The sequence below is a fragment of the Ictalurus furcatus genome, chromosome 3 (genome assembly GCF_023375685.1).
Source record: "Ictalurus furcatus strain D&B chromosome 3, Billie_1.0, whole genome shotgun sequence".
Taxonomy (NCBI): Eukaryota; Metazoa; Chordata; class Actinopteri; order Siluriformes; family Ictaluridae; genus Ictalurus; species Ictalurus furcatus.
In genome coordinates, this window is record NC_071257.1 from 30,711,123 (window position 1) to 30,725,429 (window position 14,307).

At 38.6% G+C, this 14,307-nt stretch overlaps 1 protein-coding gene across 3 annotated transcripts in view; it reads right to left on the reverse strand.

Annotated features, from left to right (window-relative positions):
- Positions 1-14,307, reverse strand: part of fam13a (family with sequence similarity 13 member A) — an 87,972-nt gene that overhangs the window by 20,277 nt on the left and 53,388 nt on the right. For all 3 annotated transcript variants that reach the window (XM_053622003.1, XM_053622002.1, XM_053622005.1), the window contains exons 12-14: positions 13,876-14,059; positions 11,948-12,012; positions 11,373-11,409 (exon numbers count right to left, since the gene is read on the reverse strand). In XM_053622003.1, coding sequence (XP_053477978.1) covers positions 11,373-11,409; positions 11,948-12,012; positions 13,876-14,059 — 286 coding nt within the window. The remainder of the gene's footprint in view (positions 1-11,372; positions 11,410-11,947; positions 12,013-13,875; positions 14,060-14,307) is intronic.

Below are 14,307 nucleotides of genomic sequence, written 5' to 3' on the forward strand. Positions count from 1 at the left end.
TATATACCTGGGTATGGGTATGTGTAATATATACCTGGGTATGTGTAATATATACCTGGGTATGTGTATGTGTAATATCTACCTGGGTATGTGTAATATATACCTGGGTATATGTATGTGTAATATATACCTGGGTATGTGTAATATATACCTGGGTATGTGTAAGATATACCTGGGTATATGTATGTGTAATATATACCTGGGTATGTGTAATATATACCTGGGTATATGTATGTGTAATATCTACCTGGGTATGTGTAATATATACCTGGGTATATGTATGTGTAATATATACCTGGGTATGTGTAATATATACCTGGGTATATGTATGTGTAATATATACCTGGGTATATGTATGTGTAATATATACCTGGGTATGTGTAAGATATACCTGGGTATATGTATGTGTAAGATATACCTGGGTATATGTATGTGTAAGATATACCTGGGTGTATATATATATATATATGTGTAAGATATACCTGGGTATGTTTAATATATACCTAGGTATGTTTAATATATACCTGGGTATATGGAATATATACCTGGGTATGTGTAATATATACCTGGGTATGTGTAATATATACCTGGGTATGTGTAATATATACCTGGGTATGTGTAGTATATACCTGGGTATGTGTAGTATATACCTGGGTATATGTCTGTGTAATATATACCTGGGTATATGTCTGTGTAAGATATACCTGGGTATATGTATGTGTAAGATATACCTGGGTATATATATATGTGTAAGATATACCTGGGTATGTTTAATATATACCTGGGTATGTTTAATATATACCTGGGTATATGGAATATATACCTGGGTATATGGAATATATACCTGGGTATGTGTAATATATACCTGGGTATGTGTAATATATACCTGGGTATGTGTAATATATACCTGGGTATGTGTAGTATATACCTGGGTATGTGTAGTATATACCTGGGTATATGTCTGTGTAATATATACCTGGGTATATGTCTGTGTAAGATATACCTGGGTATATGTATGTGTAAGATATACCTGGGTATATATATATGTGTAAGATATACCTGGGTATGTTTAATATATACCTGGGTATGTTTAATATATACCTGGGTATATGGAATATATACCTGGGTATGTGTAATATATACCTGGGAATGTGTAATATATACCTGGGTATATGTATGTGTAATATATACCTGGGTATGTGTAATATATACCGGGGTATGTGTAATATATACCTGGGTATATGTATGTGTAATATATACCTGGGTATGTGTAATATATACCTGGGTATATGTCTGTGTAATATATACCTGGGTATGTGTAATATATACCTGGGTATGTGTAATATATACCTGGGTATATGTATGTCTAATATATACCTGGGTATGTGTAATATATACCTGGGTATATGTATGTCTAATATATACCTGGGTATATGTAATATATACCTGGGTATATGTATGTGTAATATATACCTGGGTATGTGTAATATATACCTGGGTATATGTATGTGTAATATATACCTGGGTATGTGTAATATATTCCTGGGTATATGTAATATATACCTGGGTATATGTATGTGTAATATATACCTGGGTACGTGTAATATATACCTGGGTACGTGTAATATATACCTTGGTATGTGTAATATATGCCTGGGTATGTGTAATATATGCCTGGGTATGTGTAATATATACCTGGGTATATGTATGTGTAATATATACCTGGGTATATGTATGTGTAATATATACCTGGGTATGTGTAATATATACCTGGGTATATGTATGTGTAATATATACCTGGGTATGTGTAATATATACCTGGGTATATGTATGTGTAATATATACCTGGGTATGTGTAATATATACCTGGGTATATGTATGTGTAATATATACCTGGGTATGTGTAATATATACCTGGGTATATGTATGTGTAATATATACCTGGGTATATTTATGTGTATATAAAAAGCTTAATTCTCTAATCAAGTCACTCATAACGTTTTCTAACCCATAATGTAAACAGCACTAAGTAGTCTGATCTGAGAACTGTCCTAATGGGTGTGTGTGGTCCTAATACTCTAAAGAGCATGCTTGATAGATATCCTTCGGCCCTTGACTATCATCCTATCGTACTGCTACGTGACTTGTTCGGCATTAAAACCAAACCGTGCATGATCACAGACTTGGAGAAACCTGAAGAGCCTGTTCAAACTGTGAACACATGGTGGAACAAGCAACGTCAGCCTTGTGATTGGTCATGCTCAAGCTTACACGTTACCCAAGATTAGCCCCGCCCACTTTTCAGAACGCCAGTGGAGAAATTCTGGCATGTAGATATTGGAAAATCAGAAATTACTCATACTTCCATATTGTGGTCCATAAAAGCTGATTAAAGCTGATCAGTCATGGTTTAGCACCTCTGGCATGTTAACACTGATTGAGGCACAGACCGTTCTACCTGCATCTTGATATTGACCATAATAAGAGCCTGAATGTGATCTGGCAGCCGTATGGCTGCTGAAACTGACACACAAGTGAATCATGCTCCATGGAGAGCGAGTAATGTGCAAACGCCATCTGCTGCTGCTGCTGCTGAACCTAGTCGGAGCTCCAAGAACGGAAAATTCCTGTTCGCGTTCTTGTTAATGTTTACATTAACATGCCACTTGGTTCTTATTAAAACACATGCACGCACATACGTTTGTTTTTGTGACATTATGTATATTCCACAGGGGTACTGAATTCTCAACATTAGGTACTGATTCACTATCTATCCCAGCAACTCTGTAGGTGGTTTCGGCTGTAATTCAAATCACAGGTTTATATTAATACACTCATTTTAATATATTGTCATTTAGCAACTTAGACTGGAACTTGTAGAACAGATTCTCCACATAATCTAAGACTAATGATAAGCAAAAAATTAAATAAATAAATGTGATATTGTTTAACAAAGAAAAACATATAATCATTGATATGGTGAAGTTTTATGGAAGGAGCCTCCAGTGTCAGCTCTTTGAAAGAGTCAGTTTTAGTTTTCCAGCATGAGAAATCTTCAGGATAGACGACTTTACACTTTCCCATTTCTCTGACATCCATCCATGAATGGCTTATCCTACAGAGGTCATTTCTGTAAAGCTGCTTTGAGACAATGTCTATTGTATAAAGCGCTATACAAATAAAATTGAATTGAATTGAATTGAATGGGGGAGCCTGGAGCCTATCCCCGGGAACTCTGGGAACAACGCGGGGGGCACCCTGGACAGGGTGCCAACCCATCGCATGGCACAACTATGGACACATGCTACGAACAATTTGGAAATGCCAATCAGCCTACAATGCATGTCTTTGGACTGATGGAGGGAACCAGAGTACTTGAAGGAAACCCCCAAAACACAGGGTAAACAGGGCGGAGGCGGGATTCGAACCCCCAACCCCCAACCTCGGAGGTGCGAGGCCACTGTGCCCTTTCCCTGTAACATGACAAGTGCTTTTTTTCATCTTATTAAAAAAAAAAAAGAGAGATAGAGTGGCTGGTGAGATTTTACTTATGTTACAGTACAGTTACATTTATATAGCGCTTTTCTAGACACTCAAAGCGCTTTACATAGCGTGGGGAGGTGGAGGGTCTCCTCAACCACCACTAGTGTGTAGCATCCATCTGGATGATTTACCTGTTGGCAGCCATAGTGTGCCAGAACGCCCACCACACACCAGATATTAGTGGAGAGGAGAGAGTGATGTAGCCAGTTCAGAGATGGGGATTATTAGGGGGCCATGATGGAGAAGGGCCAATGGGGGAGTTTCACCAGTACAACGGGGTTATACCCCTACTCTTTTATTATAAATTTCCTGGGATTTTTAATGACCACAGAGAGTCAGGACCTCGTTTTTTTAACGTCTCATCTGAAAGACGGTGCTGTTTTTACAGTATAGTGTCCCCATCACTACACTGGGGCATTAGGCCCCACACAGACCACAGGTTGAGCACAACCTGCAGGCCTCACTAATACCACTTTCAGCAGCAACCTTTTCCCCAGGAGGTCTTGCATCCAGGTACTGGCCAGGCTCAACAACGGTTCGATTCAACGGGAAACCAGGAGAGAACTGCAGGGCGCTATGGCTCTGGCCATGTTCCAAATGTTCCACAAGATTACATGCAACTATAAACTGATAAAAAGTAACACATGAGATTCTTTAATCAAGAACAAAATCTATCATTGGCAGATTGCCGTATAAAAGGAATAAAACGCTTACTTGCATGCTGTAGGAAAATAATCAACTCCAGGGTTGATAATAGAAACTCTACATTGTGCCGGGCCTCAGCACACCACCTTTTTGTTGATTATTTTCCTATAACAGCACACCCTAAGTGTTTTATTCCTTACATATCTAATAGGAATTTTCTAGCTCTAACCTTAACTTCAGTAACCACAAAAAATGTTTTCCTTCATAATCAGGACATTTTGGTCCTGACAATTCAGAAACACACACACACACACATAAATAAATCACATCAAAGCTAGCAGTACACAAACATCTGTTGGTAGGCAGTAAAATGCCTTGATCTAACCAGAAGCAGTTCTCATATCTATTTTCTTAATTCCCACCAAAATGTTGAGTCATGACGTAAACATGGTGAAAGAGCAGGTCAGCCCCATAAAATATTTTTATCCGGCACATTAAACGAGACAACTTGAGCCAAGTATACAGCATTTACTACCATAATCCATTACATAATGCTTCTTAAATCGGAGTTTATGCCACCTGAACTATTTCTTGATTGGAAGATTCCGGATGAAAGATGGTTTCTGAGAAACAGGTTTTAACTAATGGGATTTCTTTCGGGGTATTTAGGTGGTGGCCTGATCAATCAATCCAGACAGGCGTCATTCTCATGTAAATATTCGAGTATGAGAGATTCAGCCTTTAATCAGTCTCCAGTGCTGGTTGTTTTTAGTAATAGGAAGCGCGTGAAAGTTAATTCAATCAGTCCACATTCTTTACATGATGCTTAATAGAAAACAACAAACAGTGCAAGATCAAATCAGCAGTAAACAGAACTCAGTTAATCACTTCAGCTCGTAAGGGCAAGGCTGATTTCTGAATGAGGCAACTATGTGATTTTATCTGAAAGTGTGTGACTGTGCTGCGGTTCTTCACTCTAGTTACATAATCACAAGTAACCCAGTTCAGTCCGAGTCTCCCATGAGGACGACTGCCCTAATAACTGCCTAAAGCTTTAGAGAGTGGGATCTTAGACATGTGCACACACACACACACAGTGCTTCTAGTGTGTGAGTACTGATCAATAAAGCATAAAAACTGGCAGTAGATGAGCCTTCACACTGCATTACAGCGATGAATTTGTGTGTGTTAGAGCCCACACTCTGCACTCATATATAGTGAGATGATTAGACATCCATCATCTATTACATCTAATCTAGACCACTATTTCGATTTGATGTACACAAGGTCACCGACTCCACGTCTTATAAATAAGTGCTAGCAAACAGTTAGTTTCGTCTGTTTAGTCAACTCCACATATTACATTTCACATAATGTTAGCATGAGCCTAAAGCCTCAATTTTAAACTATATGTAACGCATTGCGGCCTTCTCACGACGAGAAGTGGAGCATTCAATTCTGTGCATACTCGCACTGGTTTAATTCAATTCAGTTTCATTTGTATAGCACTTTTAACATGGTCACAAAGCCGCTTTACAGAAATATAGAAATTCAGGATATAAATGTTAACTTTATAAATGTACCCCTGTTTAATAAATAAAACTTGCAGATGTCTGTAAATAAGATAAACGTTTATTACCACTGCATACAATCAAGTACAAGGTTCGTTAATCTAATGAGATTTTCACTCCTTCGCTCTGTGTCAGGATTAGCATGGTTACAGTACAAGTAAAAATATCTTGAATACAGTGAGATTGATTTAGAAATTTCTATTACAAGGCAAATATTTTTGCTTCTTTCTAAAAAAAAAAAAAAAAAATGCTTACAATTAGCAAAATTATTTGCCAATGGAATAATGCTAATTCAAGCTTAAAATAAGTAAAAATATCTAGAAATAGGTTTAATATAATTCATCTTATATTTCGTTTGTTGTAATATTAGATAAATTTGACTGTATTCAAGATCATTTTACTTACCAAGATGTCAGTGTTGACTACAAACTGAAATATCATCCATGTGTTGTTCAGATTATTGACACACTTGGATACCATGACCATGTCAGGCAAAATAAAAATGAAAAAAAAATCATAACAGTGTGACAGTTTTAATTATCAATAAATATTCCTTAAATCAAGCTTCTATCCAATAGAACTACATTTTTACATTATAATACATTTTGTATCAGTTCGTTAACAAATATCAGTTCATCTACAGATATCTAAACATTGGATTTTAGTAGCAATACACCTAAGGTTTTTAAGAAACCCATTTAAACAAACAATAAATAAATAAATAAATGCTGGACACCATGCGGGTCACTTTAATTCCTTCCATGGAAACCTGTTTCTCAGAAACCATCCAGTGTCCTTTCTAAACAAGAAACGGTTTAAGTGCCATAAACCCTGTGTGCTGATTTAAAATGCATTGTTAGCATGGGGTGCAGTCGTAATTTTTATAGCTCAGCCTTCTGATTAAGCCTTTGGTGCAAAACCCAAAATACATTTTCCTGAAAATCACTCGCATTATAAACTCGTTCAACTCTGGAACACTGCCACAGCGGCCATAAACGGCATGAGTTTGAAAATCAGCAAAAGTACATTATTAGTAAAATACCTGTAAGTATGTATGTGTGTGCGTGTGTATATCCATCTATCTATCTATCTATCTATCTGTCTCTCTCTCTCTCTACATATATAGATAGATAGATGATAGATAGATAGATAGATAGATAGATAGATATTGTTCTCTACAGAATAAAACACATTACGGCAAAATATCATATTCTATAGACTGAATATAGAGGCAAGGACAGAGCTAAGAGTCTAAGAAAGAAAACCTTTTATGGCCCTTAAGGATTTTTTAGCTGCCTCTGGGGGAACTCTTAAACCCTACAGTGGAGTCTTCCAAGGGCCCTTAATTATCCAATGAATCCATAAAGAACCCTTTAAGAACCATTTTTTTCTAAGATTGGATAATGCATGCATCATTTATTTAAAAAAAAGTAATTAAATTTGTTTTAAATCTGCACCCTGACATTTTTAGGAAACACCGTTTCTGCTCTTAAATGCTTTCAAAACTACGTGTGCACTTAGCAGATCTTTATCTTTGTATATTACGAGCAAAATGAAATCCATGACCTCACTACTCCTAATGAAATATTCACATACTAATTCAATGAATGAAAGTGTCAGTGTTAAACTCAGACGTTCAGGATTTTCTTCGTGTACCCCAGCCTGTCAGGAAGCTGGGGTCAGAGCGCAGGGTCAGCCATGATACAGCACCCCCTGGAGCAGAGAGGCTTAAGGGCCTTGCTCAAGGGCCCAACAGTGGCAGCTTGGCAGTGCGGGGGCTTGAACCCCCGACCTTCTGATCAATAACCCAGAGCCTTAACCACTAAGAGTCTTTAGTATTTGTTCTGTAGCTGTCAGCATGTACAGCACTGTACTGTGTGTACAGTAATGTTATTGTCATGGGTCGCAAATCATATGCAAAGTTGAAACGCTGTGTTCTAACCACTGGAATGTAGCCTGGTATCAAGCTGCAAATGGCATGCACAGTATCTGTATGTGTCCGTGTGTAAATACAGTGAGGTTAGACAGGAGCTAGTTTAAAAGGTGGCAATAAATTAGTTTAAGGGTGCGGTTTGTATTGTTTAAAAGTGTTCAAATTGTTGTTTAAAAGATATTATAGAACAATTGCGGATTGCAGTATTACCATGCGATGGATCTAGTTTTGATGAAAAATTTCCAGAGGTGGAAATTAGCTCCGCCCCCCCTGCTTTTCATTAAATGCCGTTTCTTTAGACATGGGGTTCACCATACGTGTGATTTCAGTTTCCTGCATTGCTTAATGATTACTGTATCGTGTATAGTCTACTGTCTGTTGTGTGTATTTATCAGTATTTACACTGTCTATGACTGTTACGTATCCTCTTGTCTGACCCGTTAACTAGCACTGTGATTCTGTGGGAACTATATTTTATTTTCAACATTACACCTGTATGTGAAGAGACGATTGACAATAAAAGACGACTTAACTACTATTCTTTGACCAGATCTGGATGAGCAACTAACATGATGGCAGCAGTTATCTTTTTAATGCTTAACCGTTAATGATTAATAATAGACAGCTGCTGTATAAAAGTCATTATGTTTTGTGTTACAGTGGTGCTTCATGACACTGCTTTTGACCTGACTCTGATTCTGAACTGATGAGACACATACATTCATTTGGAATTTGAAAACAAAAGAATAAATGCATACTTCTGCCAATTTGTCTTCAAACATTTGTTCTTGGCGTCAACGTTTTGTTTTTTTTTTGTACAAGGCGTGTCGTCAGGTCAGCACAGAGAGGGTAAAAGAAAAGAAAGTGAAAATTCTCCCCTTTCTTGACCGATTGTCTTTAGCCCTGTAGCTGGTTTCTGATCCAATAAGCTGCCTTTAGCTAAACAGTTGATGTAAATGCACGTGACCGGATAAGCCACAATAGACGTAGTACTACAGAAGCCAAGCTGGATCATGGGTAAAAAACCTTATTTTCTGAATTACTGCCTGTTTTTTTTCCCAATACATGAAACACTTTGCTACGGTATGTTTTTCACTTCAGTCCATTAAAATACTTTACTGGGTCTGCATCCATATACTTAGTGAGAGGGTGAGGGGAAAATGATAGTTGAAGAAGAAGAAGAAAATAAGGAGAAGTAGAGAAGAAGAATATAAGGAGAAGTAGAAGAGAAGGAGAAGAAGAAGACAAGAAGGAGAAGAAAAAAAAGTAGAGAAGTAGGAGATAAGGAGTAGAAGTGAAGGAGAAGCAGAGAAGGAGAAGGAGAAGAAGAAGAGAAGAAGGAGAAGACAAGGAGAAGAAAAAAAGAAGAAGAAGAGAAGGAGAAGAGAAGGAGAAGAAGAATAAGGAGAAGAAGAGAAGGAGAAGAAGAATAGAAGAAGAAACGGAGAAGAAGAAGAGAAGGTGAAGAAGAGAAGGAGAAGAAGAAGAGAAGGTGAAGAAGAAGAGAAGGAGAATAAGGAGAAGAAGAATAAGAAGAGAAGATTAAGAAGAGAAGAAGAAGAAGAAGAGAAGGAGAAGAAGAAGAGAAGGGGAAGGAGAAGAAGAAGAGAAGGGGAAGAAGAATAAAAAGAGAAGAAGAAGAAGAAGAGAAGGAGAAGAAGAAGAAGAAGAAGAGAAGGAGAAGAAGAAGAAGAAGAGAAGGGGAAGAAGAATAAAAAGAGAGGGAGAAGAAGAAGAAGAAGAGAAGGAGAATAAGAAGTAGGAGGAGAAGAAGAAGAAGAGAAGGAGAAGAAGAATAAGAAGAGAAGGAGAAGAAGAATAAGAAGAGAAGGAGAAGAAGAATAAAAAGAGAGGGAGAAGAAGAAGAGAAGGAGAATAAGAAGTAGGAGGAGAAGAAGAAGAAGAGAAGGAGAAGAAGAATAAGAAGAGAAGGAGAAGAAGAATAAAAAGAGAGGGAGAAGAAGAAGAGAAGGAGAATAAGAAGTAGGAGGAGAAGAAGAAGAAGAGAAGGAGAAGAAGAATAAGAAGAGAAGGAGAAGAAGAATAAGAAGAGAAGGAGAAGAAGGAGAAGGAGAAGAAGAAGAAGGAGAAGGAGAAGAAGAATAAGAAGAGTCAATTGCAGTTGGTCTTAAAGGCAGCTCAGAGTTGTAGAAATGACAAAAACACAAAATAAACAGGTTTTTTTTTTCAGGTAAAAAATAATAGTTGCAAAACAAGATGAAGAAATGTGCTCATTCTCGTTCAATTCCTAAGAAAGAATTCTTTCATTAAAACAATACAAACCGCCTAATCAGAGTAAGTGGCATGTTTTATTTAACCTCCTTGGTGCAGCTGCTCTGTCACAGTGCCACAGCAGACTGGCTCGGTCATGGCTGTGATGCTGGTGTGAGAGCATGCCAGCTGGCCAGACAACAATGCTACAAGAAGGAGGTGATGGCAGAAAACAAGCCACTTCACTTGGGTACGGAGTGTTTGTCCAAGAAGCAGCAATGTGAGAGTTCAGTGTGTGTGAGAGCTGACGGGATCACATGGGTTGTGGTGTGGGACCACTGTGAGGGGTCGGCCGCACCAGGATGTTCCCACACTCGCAACCAGTCAGAAAGCTACATCTGACTACAGGGACATTTTAGCATAATAAATAAATAAAAAATAATTGTGTTTATACACAGTACTGTCCAAAAGCACCTGATTTTGTTTAAGTGCAAACTTTGTTATAGATTTTCGTCTTATGATTTCTGCATTTTTGAGTCAGTACAAAAACATTTTAGATTTCCTAACATTAGTTTTGCAGCATAAAATCAAATGTTTGTATGTCATTGAGGAAAGCAGCATATTACGTAAGAGACACTTTTCAGACAAAAAAACATAATGGATTTCACTGCAGAAACACACTCACCAGCCACTTTAATAGGAACACCTGCACATTCGTGCAGTTATATACTCAGCCAATCATGTGGTAGCAGCGCAATGTATGAAATCATACAGATACAGGTGCAGAGTAATATTCAAGAATAATGTAGAAGTCATAAAATAAAAATCTATAACAAAGTTTGTACTAATGCACAGCACTGTATATGTATATATATCCATCTATCCATCCATCTTCTATACTGCTTATCCTTCCTTCAGGGTCACGGGGAACCTGGAGCCTATCCCAAGGAGCATGGGGCACAAGGAGGGGTACACCCTGGACAGGGTGCCAGTCCATCACAGGGCATACAATCACATACTCACTCACACACCCATTCATACACTACGGACACTTTGGACATGCCAATCAGCCTACCATGAATGTCTTTGGACTGGGGGAGGAAACCGGAGTGCCCGGAGGAAACCCCCACAGCACAGAGAGAACATGCAAACTCTGCATACACAGGGCCACGGTGGGAATGAAACCCCCGACCCTGGAGGTGTGAGGCGAACGTGCTCACCACTAAGCTACCGTGCAAGATATATTAAATTTCATGAGCGGCATTCTTATCCATAGCGCATAGCTCATTTACATTAAACTGTGTGTCTGTTATGAGATATGAGAAATATGCATAAACCAAACCCAAGTCTCCATCTATCAACGTGATCGCTAACATTTAGTCTGATTGCATCATATGTGTAAAATCCCACAAAGACACCAAGACAACCAAAGGAGGGACAGAAAAGATAAACAAAGTGCACGGGCTTACCTTGGGATGAGCCGAGTTGTTTGTTTTCCATGCTTCCCTGGAACAAGTAAAAAAAAAAAAAAAAGGCATCATTTTACAGATCCATTCGTAGTTGTGGTAGAAGAGAAAGTATTTCGAAACCAAACAGGAAGCTACTTGAAGCTACTCTTCTGCAAATTCACTCCAGTCTCAGCAGCTCCACAGCTGATCTGATACGACACGGTGAACGTTCACCCGTCACTTTGATTTACAGTCTAAGTGATAACTTTCATCCAAAGCAGATTAAAACTGATTTAAAAAGCACTGCATCCCCTGCCTTAGGAGTCCCCAAAAGTGTTGCATTAATAAATACTCCACTGCATTGAAGTGGTAACAACATATTTCAAAAAGGAAACAACAAATGAACTGCAGTCTTGATTTAAAATCTAAATAAATGATCAGATATGTAAAAAAAAAAAATTGTTATTAAAAAAATTAAATATGCAGATAAACGTGTGTGTGTATATTTTCAAAAACAGTCCAATTAAATGCAATCCAGCAATCAGTCGTCTTGTTAAATTACTAGCAGTAGTATAAATATTTTATAATATTAATACCTGTTATGTGTAGGCTCCACAGTATCTGCCATGTTTCTGTCATGTGATTTGGGTGAGCTGTGATGCTGAAATAAAAAAAAAGAAATAATAATAATATAATTAATAAATAAAGAACAAATCTCTAATTACTAATGCTCGCTAGTTGTAATTTGACAGATTTTCTGATTTTAAGTCATAACAGCTAACAGATATGCCATTTTCTCAGAGTCAATAATACCGTAGCTGTATACTGTAGATTTGCTTTGCCCAACGATTATAAAAACTGTTCGATAGTAAGCTGGTCAACATCCTGTAGTGTGGGTGGAATACTGACTGCCTCGCAACACTCCGAAGTCAATATTGAGCTCATGTGTGAATATTAAGGAATAAAACCCAATTGGGTGTGTAGTTATAAGAAAATAATCCATGCTGCGGTGGTGTAATGTGGTCTGATACGAAGCGGAGGATTATTTTCCTATAACAGCATGGTCTGGAGTGTGTTGTTCCACTTGTACCACAGCGATTGGTCAAAATTTGCAATGTTTCATTTATTAATGAACGACACGTTGCATATTTTTATACGGTTTATAGATAGATTCGATGTTGTGGAACGTCCACGAGACAAGTTAGTTCCTGTTATCACTTACATTACAGCAATGATAAACAGTTGTTCTGAGCATAGACTAATCTGTCCTTCTCAGCACGTCTATCATGGGCTTATTGAAACTGGACTGTTGCACCACACGGCCTTTTTCCAGTCTTCGAATGTCCAGTGTGGGTGAGTCTGTGCCCATGATAGTCTCAGATTCTTGTTTCTGTCTGACAGGAGTGGAACCTGATGCCGTCTTCTGCTGTTGTTGCCCATCCACCTCGAGATTTGACGTGCTGTGCGGTTCTGAGATGCTTTTCCGCTCACCACGGTTGTAAAGAGTGATTATTTGAGTTACTATAGGATGTTTTTTTTCTTTTGGGGGGGGCACTATTATGTATAAACTCTAGAGACGTGTGTGTGTGTGTGTGTGTGTGTGTGTGTGTATGTGTGTGAATCCCAGGAGATCCGCAGTTTCTCAAATACTCAAACCAGACCATTTAGTACCAACAACCATGCCACGATCAAAGTCACAGAGATCAGACGTTTACCCCATTTTGATGTTTGATGTGAATATTACCAGAAGCTCTACACCTGTATCTGTATGATTTCATGCATTGCGCTGCTGCCACATGATTGGCTGATTAGATATGTGCAGGTGTACAGGTGTTCCTATTAAAGTGGCTGGTGAGTGTGTTAGCATTCCAGTACATGTGAACGATTTGTTACTAGAGAAACGATAACATATTAGAACGAGCACATTACTATCAAGCCGTGACAGAAAATGAATCAACAGTTTCTAACCAATCAAATTCGAGAATTCAACAGTGATGTGGTATAAATCATAAAACAGACCAAAGCAGTTGTGGTGATTCTCTGCTATAGTTTTCCCTTCGGGGCGTCTCTAATGGCAGCTGATGCATGTAATGGCTGATCAGTACAGGGATCTGAACATACCAGCCTATAAACATGTCAACAAGACCTCTTTGCTTCAGCAGTCCCTTGCTTCACATAAAAGCTTGTGGTAATTGAAGCCTTATTAGGCTGTCTGCAATTTCGCTCGAACGTTCCACAGGAAAGCCTGCCCTGCTTCTGGTACAATTAGGGCTTATTAGCCTGTCTGTTTTGTTTTTTTCTTCCCCCCATCGTTTTCTGGAACATACCACATCTCTACCCGTGATCTCTCTTGCTATACTGCCATCAATTACCGGGCTTGAGTCCCTGCCTTTCTGTGGAATGGAGAGATGGTTTCTGAGAAAAAGGATTTGCTCGGGGACTATTCAAAAACACGGTTTGAACTAAGAATGAGAACGGAGGAAAGACGGAGTGTGCAGGAGGAGTGACGGAGAGCAGTACTCACACTGAGTGAGCCTTTGTTATGAGACAGCTCGGAGAAGGTAGGGCTCTGTTTGGGTTTCCTGGACCTGGAGTCCTCATCAGCAGCAGACGCCAGCCTCCTCTCACTCTCCTCGGTGGTGCTGATGCTAACGCTAGCGCTGCTGCTCAGCCCACGAGACGGGATGTTCTCTTTATCAATGCCATTCCTGAGAAAGAAACACAACCTGCTTTCAGAAAAGCGCAGAAAATATACAGTAAGCACATTCGACTGAACTTTCTCCTCTCATACTATGGCAAGCAAGTCACCCTAATGTAACTTATAAGACATAGCATATTTGTCTGCATCTTCTCTTATGTCTAGATAAGTCGGCATGACTGAGCAGAACAGTTTTGTCTCTGACCTTGAGTTTACAGTCTATTCCTGGCAGAGTCCCTTTATCGACTGGAGCAATGC